At 41.1% G+C, this 23,033-nt stretch overlaps 1 protein-coding gene across 8 annotated transcripts in view; it reads right to left on the bottom strand.

Moving 5' to 3' along the window:
• The window catches only part of NPAS3 (neuronal PAS domain protein 3), a 959,011-nt gene that overhangs the window by 485,167 nt on the left and 450,811 nt on the right, over positions 1–23,033 (bottom strand). For 5 of the 8 annotated variants that reach the window (XM_059879430.1, XM_059879431.1, XM_024982066.2 and 2 more), the window contains one exon: positions 741–823. In XM_059879430.1, coding sequence (XP_059735413.1) covers positions 741–823 — 83 coding nt within the window. The remainder of the gene's footprint in view (positions 1–740; positions 824–23,033) is intronic. The other 3 variants (XM_059879434.1, XM_024982067.2, XM_059879433.1) reach the window with 1 other exon arrangement.

The raw sequence follows: 23,033 nt of genomic DNA, 5'->3' as shown, positions 1-23,033 counted from the left end.
ATAAAAGCTTTGGCCATGGCAACATTTATCCTGGAAAGAGAAACAATGCAGAATGATAGTCAAGTTAATGATTTGCAAAATCCTAACAGAAAAAGTTCTGAGTAAGTGAGGCGCTAAGTTTGGCATAAATTTTTTCCAAGACTAAATAACTACAGGTCCACGCCTAGTCACCCTCATATTTTTCATGAAAGTCACTGGAAAGATCAAATTATTAATATCTGTCTCCTCTTACTTAAAAACATACTTTAACATCTCACCCTAACAAAGTCGGTACTTTAGGAAAGCTAACATCAGGGTGGGAAGCACTTATGAACATAAACTCAAGCAAAGAACAACTGAAGTTTGGCAACACATAAAAACGTCACATACTTTCACAACAAAACTTTGCTCTTCCAAAAACAAAACATAGCTCCAAAGACACACACATATGTTCACTTACAAATGCAGCACACACAATCATTCTGGGAACAGCCAGCTACTATACATTGTGCGTCAACTCAATAGTACCGTTCATCTCAGTTATTATAGCACAAATAATACTTGCCCTCCCTTTCTCATTAATATTCTCTCAAGGGATGGCTTTCTAAAAAGAAAAAAAATAAATTCATAAAAATTTCATAATTCCAAGATACAACAGCAAGTCATACACATAGCTGCAATAAAAGGCATTTTCATAAAAAGACTAAACACGTGGATTTTTCCTAGCAAAATGTAAGCAACCTTTTTTCGTTTAAAGGTACCTGTAAAATGTGACTTCCCAAATGTGCTTCAAATACTTCAATGGCCAGTGCACTGGGGCTTCTCCTTCGCTGTGCACCTATAACTTAAAGAAAAAAGAAAAAGAAAAGGAAAGAAAGAAAGAAAGAAATTAAGTTGGGGCTCCAATTCACACCTTCAGCTTCATTTCTCTTTAATTGTATCACTAGATAGCTACTATAGCTCTAAGATCTGAGAGAATCACAAGCCAGGTTTAACTCTGGTTCTCAGTTGCCTGAGCAAATCAGAGCCGAGGCTGAATTTTCATCTCAGAATATCAACTTCTACAAACATTAAAATCAGATTTAATGTTTTTCTTTTTGGACTGTTTTCCCTATACTGGAGCAAAAAAACAGAGGAATGTTCACATTAAAAAAAAATAAATTAGTAAGCTGCTTTTCTTAAAATTTAGGTATTGTTATTTTTAAAGCAAATACATATTTCCTTTTCCTCCCAGAGAAACCTGAACATTTAATATCCTCTAGGCCAGGAAAAAAGCCAACAGGATTTTTTAAATGTTCTAATGCAATAACTTTATCATAATTTAATAAGCACAACATGTTGGCTAGGAGATTCTCATTAGTGACTGTTTGCACTAGTGTGAAGTGTCTCAGGATGGCTGGATTTCATATTTACTGAACATTCACATGTAACTGTTCCTACAGGACCCGCAGGAAGCCCAGGTGGAAGCTTGTTTAGCCTGTACCTCACAGCTCAGTGACTGTTTCCTTATCTGAATACTTCTGTTCTTCTGCTAAGGTATAGTTAGCCTTTCTGTTCCTGGCATACCCTGCATGTGTGTGTTGTCTGCAGGCACATACACCCAGAGAGCCTCCCGATCCTTAACAGAAGGGCTGACTGCATGATATTTAGGGGATCCAGAATTGTGGGTCATCACTTCACAATTTCTTTCTTTTTTTTTGCACGGGGTCATGATTTGCTTTTAAATCTGTTCTAGCTATTTTTCCAGCTTTAAAAAGTCCTCAAACATAAAAATCTACTTTGCTTTCCAGCAATTTATGAAAGAAAATATTCAGAACTTTTCCATATTTCAAACAAATACATCCCTTACCTCTTCCTGCTTTTCTTAAAAATTGACAAACCTCGGTTCCCTCAAATCTAGACACTATGAATTGAAAATAAAATTAAACCCCCTTTCTTTCTTCTCCAAACGCTTTCAGCTAGTTGACAAGACAATGCCAGCAAAATGCTGCTGGGATAATTCTGTTATGTTTCAGTTATTACTAAGTCAGTTAGATCCATACCTTAGTAGGGATAATATAAGTGTACTTAGGATCATTGTGCTGTGCAAAAGTAGGCAGTTCCCCCCTGAAATTGTGAGCTAATGTCTGCCATGTCTGAAAGGCACTTTGAAACTAGTATGAGTGGTAAGTATCACTATTACTTGCAAGAGGAAATAAAAAGGGCATTTTCTTTCAATGGGAAAATTTATAAAATATAATTGAAGAGTGATTATTATCAAGGAATATTCCAGTTGGAAGGGACTTTAGAGATCGCTATTCTAACTTCTTCATTTGCTTCAGAAGCAAAACACACAACTAATAATTTTAAAATAGAAAAAAATCAATTTTCTACCCTCAGATTAATCACTACTATAAGTATAGACATAAGATTTTTAAAATTTTAATATTAAGATGTACTTAAGACAGTATTACTGGGTGTGTGTGCATTTCTGATTAATTTCCTATTCTAACATGCACATTACTCCCTTCAAAACTCCTTTGGCATTTTTGATAATGCAGCTGTCTTGCTGAATACTGTTTTCAGTTTCTAGAGTGTTAATTGCACATTATGGTTGCTTGGTGTGAATGATCCCACATGAATAAAATCTGCAGTTCTCTCTCTTTTTTTTTTTAAAGATTGTTGGGGGGAGGGGAGCTTTGGAGAGGCAGAAGGGGGTGTTAAAAAACTTCAAAAGTGTCCACTCTGTTATTGAGGCAGTAATTAGGATTCAGAAAGCTCTTTATTAATAGTTTAAAATTTGGGGGCATTTCAGGACTTCCAATAATGAGGTTTAAAATAAACCCCTGTAACTCACAGAGAAAATGGACTGATCTCAGAGAACATACACTATTCTCCAATGAACTGGATTAAGAGGGGGGCAGCAGAGTAACAGCCACCAATCTATTGAGGACCTTGAAACATCACAGGAAATGAAAGGAACTTGTTCATTCACTAGAAGGTCCAAGGAGTAGGCTCCAATAACAACTGCCTTCTTGAAGCATGAACTATACTGCAGGAACTATACCGGGTTCCTGCAGGGGTTATTTAAGCCTGGCCATTGACAGCCATTCTTTTCTTGCCTTTCCTCAACTTAGGGCTCAGCTGTTCTTCAGGTAAGTGGTGCAAATGCATACATAATTGGGAATTTTATTTTAAAACCTTACTGGTCAGTCTGGAAATCCCACATGCCTCCATCAGGTCTTCTGTCCACGAGTCCTACACCTGCATAGTTTCCTTTGTTCTTCAGATCCTCTATAGAAACCCGAGTGTGCATTCTAGTACATGCCAGCATAACACACAAGAATCTTGTAAGTGGTTTCATGCTTTTCCCTTCAATGGCATTTTTATTACACTGGAACTTCTCTTGATTTATATGTTTTGCACTTATGCAGGTGATGTGGGGCTGTAATGACAGTTCCTAATTTTACAACCAACATAAATATGTTAAACAGGAACCCATTATGCCCCAGGTAGAAGCCCAGCTCTGACTTGAAGCATTATTGGTGACTGAATAGATGTTAAATGTGTACTTTTTATCTTGTACTTTTCATCCCACCACATTTGGGATTTTGAGTACTGAGATAATAATCTGATAACTCAGGAACAATACAAACACAGTTATTTTGTTCCTCTATGTTAATCTCATTGTGTTTATGGAGTATCATTTATGCCTAAAGAAAAACTGAAGAGGCACTTCCTCAGTGAGGGTCATCATTCTCAGAAAAGTAATACACTGTTTATGAAGTTCTCTCAGACTGCTGTGTTTTGGAAGTTGACAGTTTTTAAAACCATTTGGTAGCGCCCCCACACTGCATACTTGGTACTGCTATACAGGTTAATGTTTAATCTGCAGACACTTCGGTCATTTGTCTGTTCAATTAAAAGACAATGCTTTGGAATGTAAAGAATACTAAATCAACCAAAAAATGCATAGCACATTGCTAAATAAATGGAACATGTAATCCTGTATCTGTGAAGACTATATCTCAGCCACTGACAGTGATGAGAATTGTATAATTTGAACAGGTTATATAAACTGGTAAAAGGAAAAAAAAACAAGCCACAGTAGTTCAAATTCAGTTCAGAAATTACTGAGTACCTATGTGATGCTGAAACTTGCTAGCCACTGTAGGGTACCCTGTGCTATAAAACCTCATAAACATTCCATCAGAAAATTTTAAGCAATTCGAAACAAACCTAGGCCCAGCATAACATGATCAAGAAAACAACATGATCATCTCATGTTTTTCAAGGGTTAGAAATAAAACACCTAGAGTTTTAAGAGACTTTAAATGGAAGCAATGTATAGGGAGAAAGATTTTTAAAAATTGACTGAAGAAATTCTGATTGTCTCAGAAATATAAAATGATATGATGAATCATTAGGATTGCACATTTGGCCTTTCTCTCATTAAAAAATGGAAGACAAAAAAAAAAAAAAAATGAAAGACAGAAGAAAACCCCAATCTGAAGCATGTATCTGAAAAATTCATTTTGTCCCTCAACGGTGTCAGCAAAAAATAACCTAGACTCTTCCACATAACCTTGTGAGGTAGTCTTTGAGAATTAATTAAGTGCAATAAAAGACAATCCCTCTTTGGGGAAATACACCACACACTCCCAGTCATATTCCTAACCAGTGCCCGTCACCTTCAGGGATGCACAAACGCCAGGAAGGCTGAGGATTATCGCTCAGTGGGAGTTTGACCTATTCAGACAAAAGGTCAGCTTGCCATTGAAGAACCCATTAGAAAACAGAAGCAGGCCAGCTTAGTGGACACACGTAATGAACGGCGGAAAAGTCATGAGCCATTCTTGCCTTGCGTCCCGCGTTGCCCTTTTCCCCTAACCCTCCCCGCCCCCATTTCCAGAGCAGCTGCAGCTGCCCCAGCCCCTCCCTGCACAGTTCACACTGGGAAGGTAAACCACAGGCAGGGAGAGAGAAAGGGGCGCATTATTTCAGGGATCCCTTGAACAAGACACTCAAAAGTGAAGAGGATGACACCGGGAGGCAGGGTTGCCAAGAAACTGTTTGATTTGGGAAACGTCATTAGCAGATAGGGAATACCATTTTGGGGCTATTTTCTCATCCAGCTCTCCCTCCACAGGGAGCCGAGTGGCAGGATGGGTGGATGTAGCCTTAACGTTCTGCAGGTGGTATTTCAGGAGTGGAGTCATCCACCGAGTAAAAAGGCAAGTTTGGTGGGTACCCTCGGAATCTGCTGTGTAAGGGGCAAGACTCTGTTCCTACACTGAGCGTGGGGGAAGAGAGGACTAAAGGAAATCCTGGACATCACTCCCTGGGCTTTAGCACTTGGGCTAAGCAAAGTCGGAGTCTGGGAAAGAAAAGAGTACAGAATGCTTAATGAGTCTTCCCATGACTACCAAAGAGAAGAAAAGGGATTTCCCTTGAAGAATGTCAATTAGCCTCCCTCACTGTAGGGCAGATGAAGCCAGGGAGGGTTTTCTCAGAAGTCTCAGAACTTTATGAAGTATATAGTTGTGTATATGTGTATGTGTGTCTCCCTATAAAAATAAACATTGATATGCTTTTATTGACTATGGGACCAAGTCTTCATTCTGACACTTATTCTTACCGCTCCCCCTACTGCCCAAATTCACAGTTTGTACCCTTTCAACACTAAATTCCTCACTGTTTGTGCATGCCCTAAACACTGGTGGAATTTCAGGTCGGGATGGGGAAGATGCACTGGAATCACGAGTGGTAGGTACCTGATTAACCCAAACAGCAGCCCTAAAATCGAAACTGTTGTCAAAAGCCCGATGTGTGGAGTTTCCACACACTACATGAAGCGAATGTCTGAAAACAAAGAACAACAACACTTTTTCAATGTATTTTCACCAAGATAAGTTTTTTGCCCCTTAAAATACAGGATAACTGAGAACCAGCGAAAAGAAACAGGGACAGGTATTGCTGATCAGGCATTTGAATGGTAGGTTAACATTAAATAATAAGAAAGGAAACCTTCCATATTCAAAAACAGTGTAGTATGGGCTTATTTTTAAACTCAGATCCAGAATGTTCTAAAAAATACATTTTTATAATTCATATCTCAAGCCTATTAACACATTATATTACCAATTTAGACAAAAGAAGTATTTAATCTGTTAAAATAACTGAAACTCTAAGAAGTCTTATGCTGATTCAAAAATTCTTTTTTGCAACACAGTTAAATTTCTCCCACAATTTAAAGTTGCACTGAATATATTCAGGAAAAGCGTTAAGGGCGATAAGACTGTAAGAGTATTAATATTTACAAATGAATGGCTGGATTTAAGAAGAAGGAATCATGTCTGCTTTTATCAAAAAAAGCCTATCTGTATGGCTACAACTAGTACAAACTAAGGGAAATACACAAAACACTCAATGATCTGTTTACACAAGAATGTGTTTAGCATGCACTTCCTATCTTCTGCAGAACTTACACAGTATTCACAGATTGTGAACACTTTCTTTACAAAACTTTTCTTCATCAGAATGGTAAACTGCCTAAAAGTGAAATGGCACCCATGTATTACTTTTGTAAGTCTTAAAAATGCTTCTTGTATGAATTACAAGGACTTCTTTTCAGTACGAAGTTTTCATTTTAAAGAGTCCTTTTGCCCACTTGCCTCGCTTTTCCTTTGAAGGAAATGAGTTATCAAAGCAGGTGTTTCTTCATCTGTAGGCAGGGAAAGAGGAAAATAGCTGTTTTCTGACAATCTGGAAGTTACTACAGGAGCTATTATAGGTACCTTACATGGGTTACATAGAAGTTGATCAACACACTTCTTGAGAGGACCCAAACTTCCAGCTGACAAGTACATTCTTAAGGCAATGGGGTAAGCTGCTGTTTGGAGCAATAGCACTAGAGAGGATGATGAAGTGCTGACAGTCTGCATCTCTGAGGTCAGAAACCTCAGGAAAATACAGGCATGAGCCACAGGCTAGGCTGAAGGTTGCGGAGTACCTCAGGGGAATCCTCAAGAGATGCATGGAGGTATAAGGGCAGGATTGAAGGAATAGATGAGGGTACGCTTTAGTTCTTGATTCTGTAAAGTAATTATTGCAAATTCAAACAGGACTCTCTAACAACGGTAGGTAACAATCATTTCAATTTAACTTTCTTGATCATTCTCATAACAATGTATACAAAAAACAGTCACTTTTACAGGACTTGAAATCCACCCACAACTCCAAGCCTTTTCTGAATGTATTTTTTGATTTTAACAAAGTGATGCTGCAGGGCTTGCTTTGGATGCAGAGCTTAAACTATTTAATTCCCTTTATATAGTGAAGAAAATGAGAATTTCCTCTTTGTATTTACAAAATAAAAAAAATAGATTATGACTAATTCTTGTCTTTGGATTTCCAGCAGAGATACAGGGTATCATCAATTGCACTCTCTCTCAATTTGGAAAAGTTTGAAGAGTGAGGCAGTTATAAAGTGACTTGAGAACAGAAAGAACAGAAACTATAGAACAGGAGAACCTCTGAGCAGCAGAAGGTCTTGATTTTTATCTAAAGTGAGCTCCGCAAAAGTTATCAACTAATTCATTCTGGCTTCAGGGCTACAGCAGCCAACACTTACCGAGCCTCACTATGAGGCAGGCACGTTGCTGGGCCCTGAGAACACAGAGATGACCGACAGAGAGTCCACTGAGTGAGGTAGTCTTGTGTGATAGAAGGGTCCAGTGGCCACAGGGAGTGGCACTGCAGACACCAGCCCAGGCTCCAAGCCTGAACACATGCCTGAGGTGGAAGGTGCTCTGCCCGAACACCACCTGAAGCTCTGCTTCTGAGCTGCTGCTTTTCTTGTTGTTCCTGTTGTCCTTGTTTCTCTTCTTCCTATGATAACCTTCTACCAATCACCTACTCCATTAAGCCATGAAGGACCAAGTACTCCCGACCACAGCTTTCAAAGGGAAAATTAGAAAATCCCATCTAATTTGGGATCTGAAAGCAGCACAAACTACACCAAGTTGGATCCTTGTCCTTTAATTGGTAGAAATGACCTCCCCCAATAATATGCGAAAACTGTTTTTGAGAAGTTGAAATTTTTAATGGGGGTTAGGTTTGGTATGCTCCCTCAGTAGGGGCTGAAAAAAGAAGGATTATTATACTTTCATTTTGCAAAATGTCTTAAAAGCCTTTCAGTTGAGTGCCATTGTAAGACTGTCACCCCTTCTGACCTCAGTGACACACAGACTGTTAGTGGCATGACTTTGCCCAGTAGGAAGGAACTAGAGATTATCATTGAATTGGTATGGTGTCAGTCAGCATGTGTGCATGCTAAGTCGCTTCAGTCGTGTCTGACTCTTTGCAACCCCATGGATTATAGCCCGTCAGGCTCCTCTGTCCATGGAATTCTCCAGGCAAGAATAGTGAAGTGGGTTGCCATTTCCTCCTCCAGGGGATCTTCCCAACTCAGGGATTGCAACCACATCTCTTATGTCTCCTGCATTGGCAGGTGGGTTCTTTACCACTATCCCCACCTACACTTAGTCATAAAAGGAAAAAGTTCACATCTGTTATCTTGATTCCCCCCCCCCAAGTCTGATTCCAAAGCTTCATGTTGTGACAACTGTAACATCTGCTACGAATGCTGAGGAAGTCAAGCACAACCTTATTACTTCCATTCTAATGCTCCATCCATCCTTCGGGCTTTCCAAGGCCACTAATATGGCAGGGGGCTCTGCAGGAAGTAGCTTGTGTCTCTGCGGTAGAAAGAAGGCAGTGTCTCTGGTCCTTTCCCCTCCTCTCTCTCCTGCTCATCCACTCATATATTCATATCACATTCTCTCACGTGCTAGCTTACTCTTGGACCCCATCAATGCTTAGTCACGTGTTTAGAGACTTTCTGACAAAAAAACAGTCAAAAATAAATAGTTCCATGAAATAGTGGGCTGTTGACCCAAAGGACATAATGCTACAATTATAACAGCACCAGCTACTGAAAAAGGCATTGATTGATTTCCAGAGCTCAACTATTTCAGACCATGGTAATACATTTTTTTATGAAAAATTTAGTGAACACTTAAAATATGGAAGATATTAACCTCATAGACCTAGGAGCTAGCAATATAAGCCAGGTTCCCATTTCCATTTCTGAATGCTTTCTTAATATGTCAGCAGAAGAAAGCTAAAAGCCTCCACGTGAAATTTGTGTTGAGTCTCTACTTTTAGCTGGGTACCATGTCAGCGGATATAAAAATGAAAGCACCATCCTGACCCTCCAGGTGACCAGAGTCTAGTGTGAAGACATATACATAAGCAAATAAATAAAATCCAACGAATGTGTGACTCTCAACTCTCAACTCTGCATTGGGGCAGGGAGAGCGGCGGCTTCAGTATAGGGGCGTGCTGGAACTGTGTGTGGAGGGTGAGGTCACGTAGACAGTGAACTATAACAGTCAATACTCTGGGACCCACTGGCTGGACACGGAGCCCAGAACAACTTCACCTTAACCTAGCTACACATGCAAGGTTCCAGGCTCACCATCGGCCGGCTCCAGCCAGCTTTTTCTCAAGCTGCAATCCCAATGGACTGTCACACTCCTCAAGACACTTGCATGTCTGGGTGCCACACTTTTCCACAACTTCCTGGGGCTCGACACTATAGCTTAACAGTCACACAATTACATCCAGGAGGATCAAGGTTCACTCAGCTCTGTCTGAAAACCCAAACTTTACTATTCGACCACTTGCCCTGCCTGTGTCAAAATTCCTGAAGTGCACGCCAACACCACAGCAGTCAACTGGGCACTGTGTGAGGCAGTCGGTTACCAAATGGACTGTCCCATCACCTCAGAGCTCTGAAGGGGATCTTCTGCCACAGGTCTCTTACTGAGGCCATCAGACTCCTCCCCAAGATGCTCTCTGCCTTCTGCTTGCCTGAGTTCAATGGAAGGAGTCATTGGGAAATAGCTGCACACAGAGGAAAGGATTTGGGTTCTGGAGTCAGGCCGACTGAGTTTGAAATCCTTCATTTATCTCTATTAGCTGGGTGGTCATGGACAAATTAGGCTCTGGGGACATCAATGTCTAATTGTGTCAAAGGGAGATGCTGTGAGGACATGTGACACCCCCCAATCTGCTTTTATTTTCCTCCTAGAACTTATTTGCATGTCGTCTCTCTTCTCCATTAAGGACTTCCCCAGTGGCTCAGTCGGTAAAGAACTGCCTGCAGTACAGGAGACGCAGCTTTGATCCTTGGGTTGGGAAGATCCCCTGGAGAATGGGATGGCTACCCACTCCAGTATTCTTGCCTGGAGAATCCCATGGATAGAGGAGCCTGGTGGGCTACGGTCCATGTTGTCGCAAAGAGTTGGACATGACTGAGCAACCAATACTTTCACTTAACACTTTTTCTTCTCCACTCACATTGTTCCCTTCCTAAGCTGGAGGGATCGTTTTGTGCACTGCTGAAACCCTAACAGTTAGATTAGGGCCCAGAACATAGAAGGTGCACAATATATATTTGTGAATAAATGAACAGTCTAGAGTTCTAGCCCCTGGGAGGCATTCAGCACATGTCAGCTCTTCCTCCTTGTCATGCAAAGTGGAGGCCTAGTCAAAGATGACTTTTCTAGATCACCATCTGTATCCCAATTTTTACAGAAACACTATTTTTCTTAAATATGCCCATTTCTTAGGAATTATTTACCAAACTGTCAGAAATATGTGTTCCCCTATATGCTTTACCTAGTCTCTGTCTTTCCTGCAGCGTGATATAGAATCTACAGTGTCACCACAGACCCTGTCAGCCAAGTGCAATCAGGGCCTCAAACCAGTGCAAACCTTTCACACATACTTGGGCAAGGAGCCAGCAATTCACTGAGTGTCAGCAACTGCCCACTGAATTTTCTCTTGAAGATTCACTCATGTACTATTCTAGCAGTAATTGGCATTCATTTTAAGATGCTGAACGCTTCCAACATAACTTGATTAGGTAAACGTACAGAGCTACCAACACTGGAAACCAAAATCACCTCTTACAACCCCACCATCTTCTCTGATTACATACAAACAAAAGCCCACACAATCATCAATGGTAACTGAGTGGGAACTAGGTCTTGCTTATGTTAGATCAAGGTTTTCATCACCACTGCCATCTGCCTCGTGGGGACCTACAGAGGCTATGATTTATAGAGTTGGAAACTAAATAAGAAAAATGAACACTATTTGGAGTTTAGAGATTAGTAAACAAGCTGACAAGATTGTCAGGGCTAAAATTAAGAACACACACAACCACATACTTTCACACTCATCACCACCATGAAACATATCAAGGAGGAAAAAAACCTAATTTGAAGACCTATTATTTAGATCCATGACTTAGCCCAAGCCTCTCTTTGTCAAAGGTTCTTAACATGTTTCTTTCTTTGAATAACAGACATGTTTAAGCAAACTGTCTTCCTAAGGCAATATTTAAACACAAAGCTTTTGTGTATACAATTATAAAAATTCCAGAGAGCCTCTGACACCCATCCGTAGACCTCATGTCAAGAATTCTTGCTTTAGACAAGAGCCAGGCACCCACATACAGCCTGTACCAGCCTGGCACTTAGTGGGACTGAGCAAATGATTCCTTGAATGAGCAAGTAATCAAATGAACACCCAAATGAATGAACGCAAGGAGACTCAGTCAGAGAACACACAGCTAAAGCAGACACTTGTATTCTGTGTGGAACTCTGAGTCTGAAAGCAGCAGCCAGTTAGTTGGTTTATTCACAAAAATTGCTTTGTGGAATTATACACTGCTCCTCCCCTTCTAAATGCAGACAGAGGGAGGAAAGGAAAAAGAGATAATGAAGGTTTGCAAATGAAGTGGGTACAACTGTGCAATCAATCAACGTTTTCTGAAAAAGAATCTGCATCACTTGCCAAAAATCTGAACTGAATAACTGAACCAGCATTCTGATGAGAACGGACTTTGCCACTAGCCAGTCATTTTTGTTTGTCTTCCAGCTGTCTTGCTTCTGTTTTCCAGGAAGCCTCTGGTCTCTTCTTAGCAGGTTCAGGCCTGGGAATTTATTTAATCATGTTCAAATGCTTACTCCATGCTTATTCTTTTTAATAAATCTTTGCTGACTGTTTAAGAGTAAATACTTAGTATTTACTAATACTGCCTAGTATTATGCTAGTTGAAAAGAATACAATTGCTCATCTAAATATCCATTGATGGCCTACTAAGTGCCGGGTCCTCTTTTAGTGCTAGGTCATGGACGAGTGAACAAAGCAGACAAACAGGCCTTCATGGAGCTGACATTCCAATGGGGAAGTCAACAACAGCGACAACAATAATGCACACACACCTCAACGTGGTAAACAGCATGAAGAAAACAGGGCAGGGGCAAGAAGCAACAGGTCTTTATAACAGGTATAATAAAGGAAAATCAGGGCAGACCTCTCCAGGATCTATCTGAGGAGAGATACCAGTAAGGTGAAGGGGTGACGTGATGTACAGGTGAAGGCAAGAGGAAGTGGAAAGGCCCTGAGATGGGAGGAGCTTCTCAGGTTCAGGAAACGGCAGAGAGCCAACGTCCTCCAGGAACTGCGAGAGTGGGGAAAGGAAAACAGCAAGTGTAGCAAAATAATGGTTTACTTGGAGGGTGTCAGGAAAGGGGGGCATCTCACTCCAGTGAAAGTCAAAGAGGTAAAAGAGAAGAGAGTGTTTCGGCTAGAAATGAGTAGAAATGCCCCAGGCAAACAAGTCAGGGGTTAGTGGTGGAGGTGGCCAGAAGAGCATGCCCAATGGCACAAGGCCAGCAGGGCAGGTGAGTTCGCTACACCTGCAGGGAAGGAAATTTCAGGACACCTCGACAGGCTAAGTCACAGGTGATCTCACGAGCACTGCAGAGGAGTTCCTAGTTCACACAGAGTAACTGGGATTCATTTAAAGAGTCCTATAGATGGAGGGGAGAAGGAAAATGGCAACCCACTCCAGTGTTCTTACCTGGAGAATCCCAGGGACGGGGGAGCCTGGTGGGCTGCCGTCTATGGGGTTGCACAGAGTCGGACACGACTGAAGCGACTTAGCAGCAGCAGCATGGATGGAGGAGCCTGGTAGGCTGCAGTCCATGGGGTCGCTAAGTCGGGCACGACTGAGCAACTTCACTTTCACTTTTCACTTTCATGCATTGGAGAAGGAAATGGCAACCCACTCCAGTGTTCTTGCCTGGAGAATCCCAGGGATGGGGGAGCCTGGTGGGTTGCCGTCTATGGGGTCGCACAGAGTCAGACACGACTGAAGTGACTTAGCAGCATAGGGGTTGGAGTTGAGCACAAGTATGTGTTATATCGACAGGGCAGAGGGGCACAGAGTAGAATTGTGTTTGGAGGGAAGATGAATAGACTGGCTATTTCATAGTTGAGGCAAGAGATGGGGTTTCCCAGGTGGCACTAGTGGTAAAGAACTTGCCTGCCAATGCAGGAGACACAGGAAATGCGGGTTTGATCCCTGGGTCAGGAAGATCCCCCAGAGGAGGGAATGGCAACTCACTCCAGTATTCTTACCTGGAGAATCTCATGGACAGAGGAGACTGGCGGGCTACAGTCCATGGGGTCACAAGGAGCTGGACATGGCTGAGCACACACACACAGCTCAGGGAAGAGATGAAGATGAGTTAACCCTAGTAAATAAGACAGAAAGATCAGAGAGGAGTTCGGTTCTGAAGGTTCTTAGGAGGTAGGATTGAGAGAGCACTGTAACTGAGTATTTAGGGGAAAGAAGAGCCAGGCATGAATTCCAGTTGTTTGGGTTGGAAAACGGTGTAGATGGTTCACTCATTCCCTGTGCTAGGACATACTAGACGAGACCCTGAACTGGAGGTGTCTTTAGGGCAGGCCCATTGAGATGAGGTGTCCAGTAGACTCAAGGCTCTGGGCTCAGGGGTGGCAGAGATGCAGTCTTGGCGGCAAGTCATACAGATGGGCATAGAAGCTGGGGTGTGGCAGAATGAGGGAGGGCAGGGGTGCCGGTGTGGGAAACACCTGCATTTATAGAGAGCAAGGGGAGAAGCACAGAATCTGAGAACAAACACCCAGAGGGGCAGCGGGGAGGTAAAGAGGTGGCGGTGTTCTACAAAGAGCAAGACCAGATCATCTGAAGGAGAGGCTCACCGAGTACATCAGATATCACAAGACGGCACTGAGGTGGGGACGCTGCTGTCAACTGAGGAGCAATGAGAGGCGAGAACCTTGAGTTCTATACTTTAAATTCCTTTTGCTTCACTTTGGAAGTGAAAGGAAGGAGAATAAGGGAGGAAATCTTGGCAAGAAGAGAAGTAGGAAACACCCACAGGAAAGAAATTATTTTTTAAGTGACTTGAGGATGTTTATACCCTGAGATAAAGAAGCAAGTAACAGCCATGAGACACAGAAAGATGGAAAATTCTCAAAAGAAGGTACACCACTGTGCAGAGTTTAGGTAAAGCTGAACAATGTGCATCATATTTTTAATTCAATATTTTATTATAATCTGAATCTACAAAAATGATGTTCCATGGTGTGGAGACCCATCCAGTCAATAAGGATTTCAACTTTGGAACAAGTTCTCCTGGATGCTGGTCAGACAACATAATGATCTACAACCCAAGCTTAGGAGTGTATTTCTACAGGACAAGGTGCCAAGCACATCTAAGATCAAGCCATCTCGTCTTCCATCCCTTCTCTCCTCCTGTGAAGAGTCTTCATTCTGCTGGGAGTATAGGCTCATTATTTCAGAGCTGTCTTCCTCCCTCTTAGTTTTCTCCACTGTGTATTTAGGGGCATCAAACGCTCTTTCCTAAGATCCATGTCTATCCTGTCAACTTCATGAAAACAGAAAACCCCATATACATGGATTTACAAACATGCTATAAAAAGTACAAGACCCCTCTTTTGTATGACGCTGTGTCGAGGCATTCCCCTCACCTTACACTCCAGTATTGTCCCTCACTTCATGTCTCAGTAATAAAGCTCTCTCCTATTCCAATTGGTCCCCAGTCTCTTGTCCTTGAATCTCCTGCCAACGCAAAAGCTCTGAAAATGTCACACATAGAGGAGTTACCTGGAATTGCTTTTGGAGTCCCTGCAACTCTTGGATCACAAAAGCAGTAAGTACTTCTCCCTCGCAGCCAAGATCTGTCAAATACCCATAGGCAAGTATTGCAACAGATCATTAATATACTCAGGTGTGAACTAAAGGAATATTAACTAATCAGAGAAAACAAAAATGCCTTTTATTTGTTGGAACAAGCAAGTGAAAAGGGAAAGAAGAACCTCATATTCCTCCTGCTTTATTTAATGAATATTGATTAAGCCAATGAAGAAAGAAGCCAAGAATGGCTCTGTGTAGAACAGAACAAAAAACCCTGCTTCCCAAGAAATATTTCTTACAGACACAGTGGCTTCAGCTTCAGTGAGGTGGAATTTTCTACGTGGCAAGAGAGAAAGACAATTTTTTTTTCCTCTGGAATTTCAAAAATACTGTTTAAACAAATTGCATCCTCAGCACTCAGAAGAAAATACTAAATGCTCCCCTCGGCTCCCTCAACTTGCTCCTCTTATTAGCTTTCCTCTTCTGTTTCCGGCGAAGGCAGCTCACTCTGGGGCTTCTGGAATTTGATTGGGACTCCGGGCACCTTTATTTTCTTGGTCCAATTGCACTTATATTTATTTGCAGCACTGCTGCCACTTCCTTTTTTTCCTTCATAATTGGAACCATAGTTGAGAGTGAGAGCAATGAACTCTACATGCTGCCTTCAGAAGTTGATGACTTCGGTTTTTTAGAGAGAACTTCTTTCAGTTAGATCTATACCGAGGTCTAGCTCTGTCCTTTGCAGTACTCAACATTTTTCCGTCTTAGTCTCTGAGTGTTCAGGAGTACTTTAAAAAATGGGAGGCAGCTACTGCTTAGTATGAAGGGCATAATTCTTGGAGACAGAAACCTTTATTTCTTGTCTCAGCTCTGTCATTTACCAGCTGATGATCAAGAGACTTAGTCTTGCTTTATATAGATCTTGGTTTCCTCATCTATAGAGTGGGTTTATAACCCCTTGTCAAAAAAGTTGTGGTAAGGGCTAAACGCCAATGTTTGGAACAATTTTCTAGTGCCTACCTAGCAAAGAGTAAGGGACACATAAATATTAATGCAATCTGGATTTTTAAATATCTCTCTGTAGCAAAATAGAAATGAGTGCTGACAAAATGGTTTTGATGAGAAAAATTAAAGGAAGTCACTAAGATGATGTTCTATGATTAGGACCTTTCTGATATTTCCTAGGTTGTGTGTGACCTTGAGCCAGTTAAAAAATTTCAGACAAATACCGTTACCAGGAAGATGAATGGCTGTCACCACTCACACCACAGCAGGTTGTTTAGGGATTAAATGAGATAACTTAGGCAAGCGTGGTGCAGTATTTGATACAAATGAAGTGTCCACTAAATGTTAGTCCCCCTCTCCTTCTTCAAAGATGTGTATTCTAAGAATCATACGCAAATGAAGAAAACAAAACGAAAGGAAAACCCCCTACAGATTTTTTAGAGTCAACCAACATCATGGGCTTGTTCACAAATAGGAGTGATACAAATGGTTATCAGAGAGAAAATAGTTTTGGCATATGTGAAAATCCTTACGACTATAGCTGATCTGTGATTTTACATGGTGAGTTTTTAGCACAACAATCTTTTCTAAGTGTCAGAGGAGAAAGGTAGCGTGGTGTCTTTGCGCTGGGCGCGTCCATACACATGCCTGTGTATAAGCAGGTGTGTATGTATTGATATTCATAATCTATGCTTATATTCTCACCTGCTAAAATATATACATGGTAGGTACTGAATAGATTAATTCAAGACTACCTAATGCAGAGGTATGGATCGTTAAATGCTGCCCACTCTAATAATGGTAGCTGCAGAAAGGTTATTTCCCAGGAGGGACAAACAGTAGAAGAAACCCACCAGACCCACATCATCCCGTCCCCTCTATTCTTCGTCCCTGACTGGCCACGTCACGTTTGTGGCTAGACCCATCTGGACAGCAGGTGCGGAGCTGCACGGCTGCATGTATCTGCTTATTGACCAGGGACTGTTTCCAAAGGGCACAATAAACTGCTGCTGACCCTTAGTAATAACACGTGGCAATCGTCCCTGTTTACACAGGTAAGAGTACAAAATAAAAGAAAACCAATTCTGAATGTTTTAAGACTACATTTGGACCGGCGGCTTTTGACAAAGCCTCCATATATATCAGTCAAATAGTGAACTTGGCGAGCTTGTATAGAGTCTATTAAAGGGGGAACAAGGTTCATGAATTTCAAGCTTGGAGGGCTCTAATTACCTCATGCTCAAACTTTAACTACAAAACTCAGATAAATTGCTGCATTAAACCAAAGAAGATCCTCCACCTGATTTGTGCCAGAGCATCTAAAGCTCAGTGAGGCTGATCCCAGAGAGGGTTTCCAAATCAGTCCCAAGGGAATATGTTCCGGCCCTGTCTCTAATGAGTATGTACGGATTACTTGGATGTTTTGGTAAAGCTACCTGGTAAATTAGTCAATCTGAAATTTTATTAGCCGCAAAGCACTATAGCAGTCAGTCACATAGCCCAGGAATACTGGGGGAATTAAAGTCATTTTCAGCATCTATTAGCTAGGTACCAGGAATCTGTCTCAGGCCCTGGTTGGTAGTTGTAACATTAAACTAATTGGCTAATAGTTACAGCTGTCTCTTCAGTACTTTTGTTCTTGGAGGTGTGATCCCTTCTTGAACCAATTTATGTACACCCAGAGGGGGTCCTATATTTATTCTAGTTCAGTGTATGATTTGGATTCAAAGGCAACCTAAAAAACAGAAAAGCAAAAGGTCTGTATACATAAACCTGGTGCAAAACAGCCAAAGCTGAGCTGACATAGTGACAGTCTGAAAGTTAGAATTTAGTGAATATGGGAGGCAGAGAAAAATTAGGAAAACAAACACCGCTTTCAAATATTCAAAACATTCATACTTTATCAAAGATGCACTGAGGAGAAGTGTGGATTTCCCTCTGCCTGGTAGAACATTCTCCACGGCTATTTATCTAGTTACAAACTTTTATAGATGTGAAATATTTTAAGAAGTCCTTTAGAAATGGCCTGAGGTAATTTCAAACTTAACAGACCCTGTCCCACCAGAGCTCATTACAGTGGATTTTATAACAAAGTACCCTCTACTTAATTTTCAGAGCCTAGCCAAGCATACTGGAAATGCAGCTGCATTAAGTGCAATTAATGGCACAATAAAAGCAGTGGAGGGCTGTTTAACACCCAAGAACCAGCAGTAAACACTGGCTCCACGCTCTCCAGCAGTCAGTGATGTGTCAAAGCACCTGGAGTGTGAGATTTCTGTATCAAGGGGGAATCGTCTGTCTCCTGCTGGAGAAAAATCTTCTGTCCTTCAACGAGTCTACCCAGAGACTGCACAAAAGGATATAAAGTGATTCCCTCCAGTTATGCCACAAGCATTCGCTCCCTTTGAGTGGGAGGCCAACATAGTAAGCTCCTATTCCCATCAGTGAGGGAAAAGGACAAATATGATTTTACCAAAAACGAGTCTAACAGCAAGTGACTCATAGTGCACAAAATGATTCGTGCATAACTCAGTTCACTCTCAGAAGCCAGAAAAAAGAAGTGTCTGATCAGAATACTATGTTTATTGGAAAGATCCAAATAAATCCAAAACCCAAAAAGCTGGGCAGGAGCAATTATAACGATGTTTGCAAACCTCTTCGATGATCAAGTCATCACTTAGAATTTGAGTACGAGAGACATCTACAAGTAAGCAAAAACCTCACGGACTGATACAATCATGGTTGTTAGAGCATTTGTCAACTAGTTCATTTATTAAGTACAATATGTAGTCAACTGAGTCTGGGAAGATGATTATACATATCCACTTTCGTTAAGTAATTAAAGCAATTCTATCATGAAAAGTGTTTGATTATAACTGTCTCTTCTAGACTAGTCTGTATTTAAGGTTCTATCCCTGTATTTCCATGCCTGGATAAAACTGGTCACTTAACAATATAAACAGACTAGGAAGTACATCAAAGTTGTATTTTTAACTAAAAAAAAAAAAAACAAACCCACGCACTGTAATGTAACACATGCATGCGTGCTCAGTTGTGTCAGACTCTGTACAACCCCGGGTACTGTCGCTCCTCCGTCCATGGGATTATCTGGGTAAGAATACTGGAGTGAGCTGCCCTTTCCTCATCCAGGGGATCTTCCCAACCCAGGGATTGAACCCACATCTCCTGTGGCTCCCATACTGGCAGGTGGATTCTTTACCTCTGAGCCACCTTAAAAATCTCCACCAATCAGCAATTAGTCAAAAGAAATCTTATAAATCATAATACTAAAGACATAGCCTAAAGAAAGGAAAGCCACAGACAATCCCCAAATTTCATATTATGAAAAACATGTTTCTAATCTCCCTTCTCAAAAAATACTCCTGAGAGGTTTTACGCTGATTTTGGTTTCTTCAGCTTCCAATGCTCTTGGATTGAAGAGCTAATGACTCAAGAGAGGGACACAGAAGATCCCTCTGTGAGGTGATGATAATTTGCTCTTGCCTCAAGATCCTGCCATAAGGAAACCTGCTCTCAGGACCTACAGGGCATGACTGTGGTTGCTTTCATCACTGGGTTCTATCATGAGTTTTAGGCTCTGTGAACACAGCTAGGAATCTAACATCCAATAATAACCCATTTACATTATCATTTTTATTTTATTTTTTCTGGGAAGGAATGCACTGGTTTTATAAACTGAAAATCTGATGTTTATAAATCTTTCTTATAGATCCTAATTTCTGAGAAGGCAAAGATCATAGCTGAAATTCTCCTAACACTGAATTAACATTTCTATGTACACCATATGAAAGTGTTAGTTGCTCAGTTGTGTCCAACTCTTTTGCAACCCCATGGACTGTAGCCTGAAGGCTCTTTTGTCCAAAGAATTCTCAAGGCAAGAATACTGGAGTGGGTTGCCATTTCTTTCTTCAGAGGATCTTCCTGACCCAGGGATCAAACCCGGGTCTCCCTCACTGCAGGCAGATTCTTTACCATCTGGGCTGTAATATGTGTCATGTACACCATAGTCTTTCCATAAACACATAATGACGATCATGATTAATTTCCAGCAACTGAGAGTGGCTAGTGATGAATGAAATGAAATTCCAAGAAACAGTATCATTCGAGATATTTGTATTTAAGTACTCAGCTGAGATGAGAAAAATATAAGGGAGGGAAGTGTGTGGTCTCAGCAGAGGTCGGCTTGTCTCTGGAAACTGCACATTCATCCTTGGGCTGGTTACACCAGCTCATATGCTCCCAGGCAGAGGAATAAAAGCTTAATTCCATATCCTTCCACCTGGCTAACTCAGGCTTTGCGAACACAAGAGAAGGAAGTTAACTTCTAGAATATCAATCTACTTCCTTTCATGAGCTGTAAATGCACTCTAAAGTAAAAGGTACATATAAGGATCTCTTGACCTACTATACCTTTTAGCTTTAAGTGGAATCGACTTTATTTTCCTGTCAACTACAATTTTCACTAAAGACTCCTGACTTCTTTATGGCATAATAAAGTTTTGTCTAGGATTACAATAAAAAGCTTTCATAATACTCATGACCTGAACATTCTGGATTAATTTTTAAATTGCATCTGAAAATCAGTACAAATGGCAATTCAATGTTTATGCTCTTTCAACTGGATTCATCTCCTTGCTTCTCTCAGTTGGTTCGTATCTTTCAGGGCAAGTTTCATTATAAAAAGCTGAGTACAGAAGAGAGCTTTGCATAGGTTCAAGGAAAGTTTATATTTATTTTCAGTTTGATGTATTTTATTTTAGAGTAAGTTATTTACTATTTGTGCTCCCTTTGGGAAAATGTAAATATTCTGGGACATATTCCTTTGCTACATCCCTTTCCATTACATTTCCCTTAGCTACCTGGCCAGGTGAGGAGGAAAGGAGAGAAGGAGGCATACCAGAGCTTGCATGCAGTCCCTCTCCACTCCCTTCAGTACTGACCACTACCCTATCTGTTCTTGGCAACTTCCCTTTCCACTTCCATATCCAGGAGGAGTAGGAGGTAGGGCAACACTTGACTCTTGGAGGTAGGGCAGTGTCACACACCAGTAACATTAAACCTGTGCCTTCTTTCTCTTCTTCAGGGTTTCATAATGACATGAACTGTGTGATGGGCTGGTCTTATCGCAGGTCCAGAGAAGCAGAAGGGAGCTGCTTATTGACTTAGGAAAAGCATTTTATGAAATTAGGTGCAACTAAATCCTTTTAATTACATGAGGATATATAAACTGATGAATAAAATATGCTCTTTTATTTGATTCAAATGTTAAATTTCATCATTGCATATAGCATTTTATTGTTAAGAGCAAGTAACATGAGTTCAAAATGTCATTCCCGTATGTCTGAGGTCCATTTACTCAGTTAGTATGTACTGACCATCCACTATACTCCAGGGACTCTGATGGCACTAAAGAAAATGACTAGGAACAAGAAGAGACGGCCCCTGCTTGCACAGGGATTACAGTTTTCTGGACCGGTATTGCAGCAAATGAAACTCAATCCAAAGCATAGCACTGGTTATACCACAGCTGTTATCATATAGTCTCAAAATGTCAAAATACGGATGTCACTGTTGAAATAGCAATCTGCCTACTAGTAAACTGGCTGCAAATAAGGATATAGAATAATTTTTACAAATGGAACCTGATGAATCTAAAATGAAGTGAGGCATACCACATTCACTACTGAAAACAGAGAATTAGATGCAATTGCACACAGACTCTGTATTTGTTCTTTTTAAATTCAATGATGTCCAATCCCTGGTTAAGCAAACATACACACTGCCCACCCAAAAGGAGCCAAGTCTGTTGCTCTATCCCCTCTTCTTTGCAAAGAAAAGCCTGATGCCCTTGGAAAGGCAGTGTACCCATTTCCAGGAAATGAGTAATAATGGGCTTGAAGCCGGTTCTCCCACATCTGTGTTCATCCTAAATTTAGAGCTATGATCCTGATCTGCCCAATAAGACATAAAGAGAACTTTCCTGGAAGCTTCTGGCAAATGCTTCACACTTCTTCACATTATCTTGAAACATCTTGTATAAGGACCAGTGTATGAAGCTGCAACAACCATTTTCCACCATAACTTGACAAGTCTTGAATGGAAAAGTCAACACACTGAGGATGGCAAAGAAGAAAAATACAACTGAGGCCCTGTCTAACCATGGGGAGCCACTGCAGTATCTGGGACTTCCTACCCCAGACTCCCCTTGCTGCTGCTGCTGCTAAGTTGCTTCAGTCACGTCCGACTCTGTGCGACCCCATAGACGGCAGCCCACCAGGCTCCCCATCCCTGGGATTCTCCAGGCAAGAACACTGGAGTGGGTTGCCATTTCCTTCTTCAATGCATGAAAGTGAAAAGTGAAAGTGAAGTGGCTCAGTCGTGTCCGACTAGACTCCCCTTACAGTGTGATAATTAAATCATGTTATTGTTTAACTCACCACAGGTTGCATACTCTATTATTTGTGGTCAAATGTATTTTAACTGATATATCTGGTAAATTTTGTTTTTAAACTGCAGACAAGACCTTGCATAGTCGATATCAAGGTGTCCCCTCAATGTTGAGACTTTTAAATTTTTTCACTGAGTGTTCTAAACTTGAGACAATCCTTGTCATGAATGCCTACATTCATTAATTGAAGCCTAACATGAGGAGTATGGTGTATGTGGCTGGGTGGGGGTTAAGGGATGAGAGTGATGTATACAGAGAAAGCATATGTGGAAACAGACTAAACTGAAAGGAATGGGACCTAGGAATGGTGGTTTCTTAAATGTTAACTACATGTCTGGAAATAGAAATAAGAACCTCTTATGATTCAACCAGATTAGGGAAAAAGAGTTGCTGTGTAAGACTGGAGATGATGTGAAGAGAAGAAAGTGGGAAAAGTGCTCACAAAATAAACCCTAACTCGTTTCTAGAGTTTCAAAG

Source organism: Bos taurus, chromosome 21 (assembly GCF_002263795.3).
Source record: "Bos taurus isolate L1 Dominette 01449 registration number 42190680 breed Hereford chromosome 21, ARS-UCD2.0, whole genome shotgun sequence".
Taxonomy (NCBI): domain Eukaryota; kingdom Metazoa; phylum Chordata; class Mammalia; order Artiodactyla; family Bovidae; genus Bos; species Bos taurus.
This window is presented reverse-complemented; position numbering and strand designations above follow the sequence as displayed.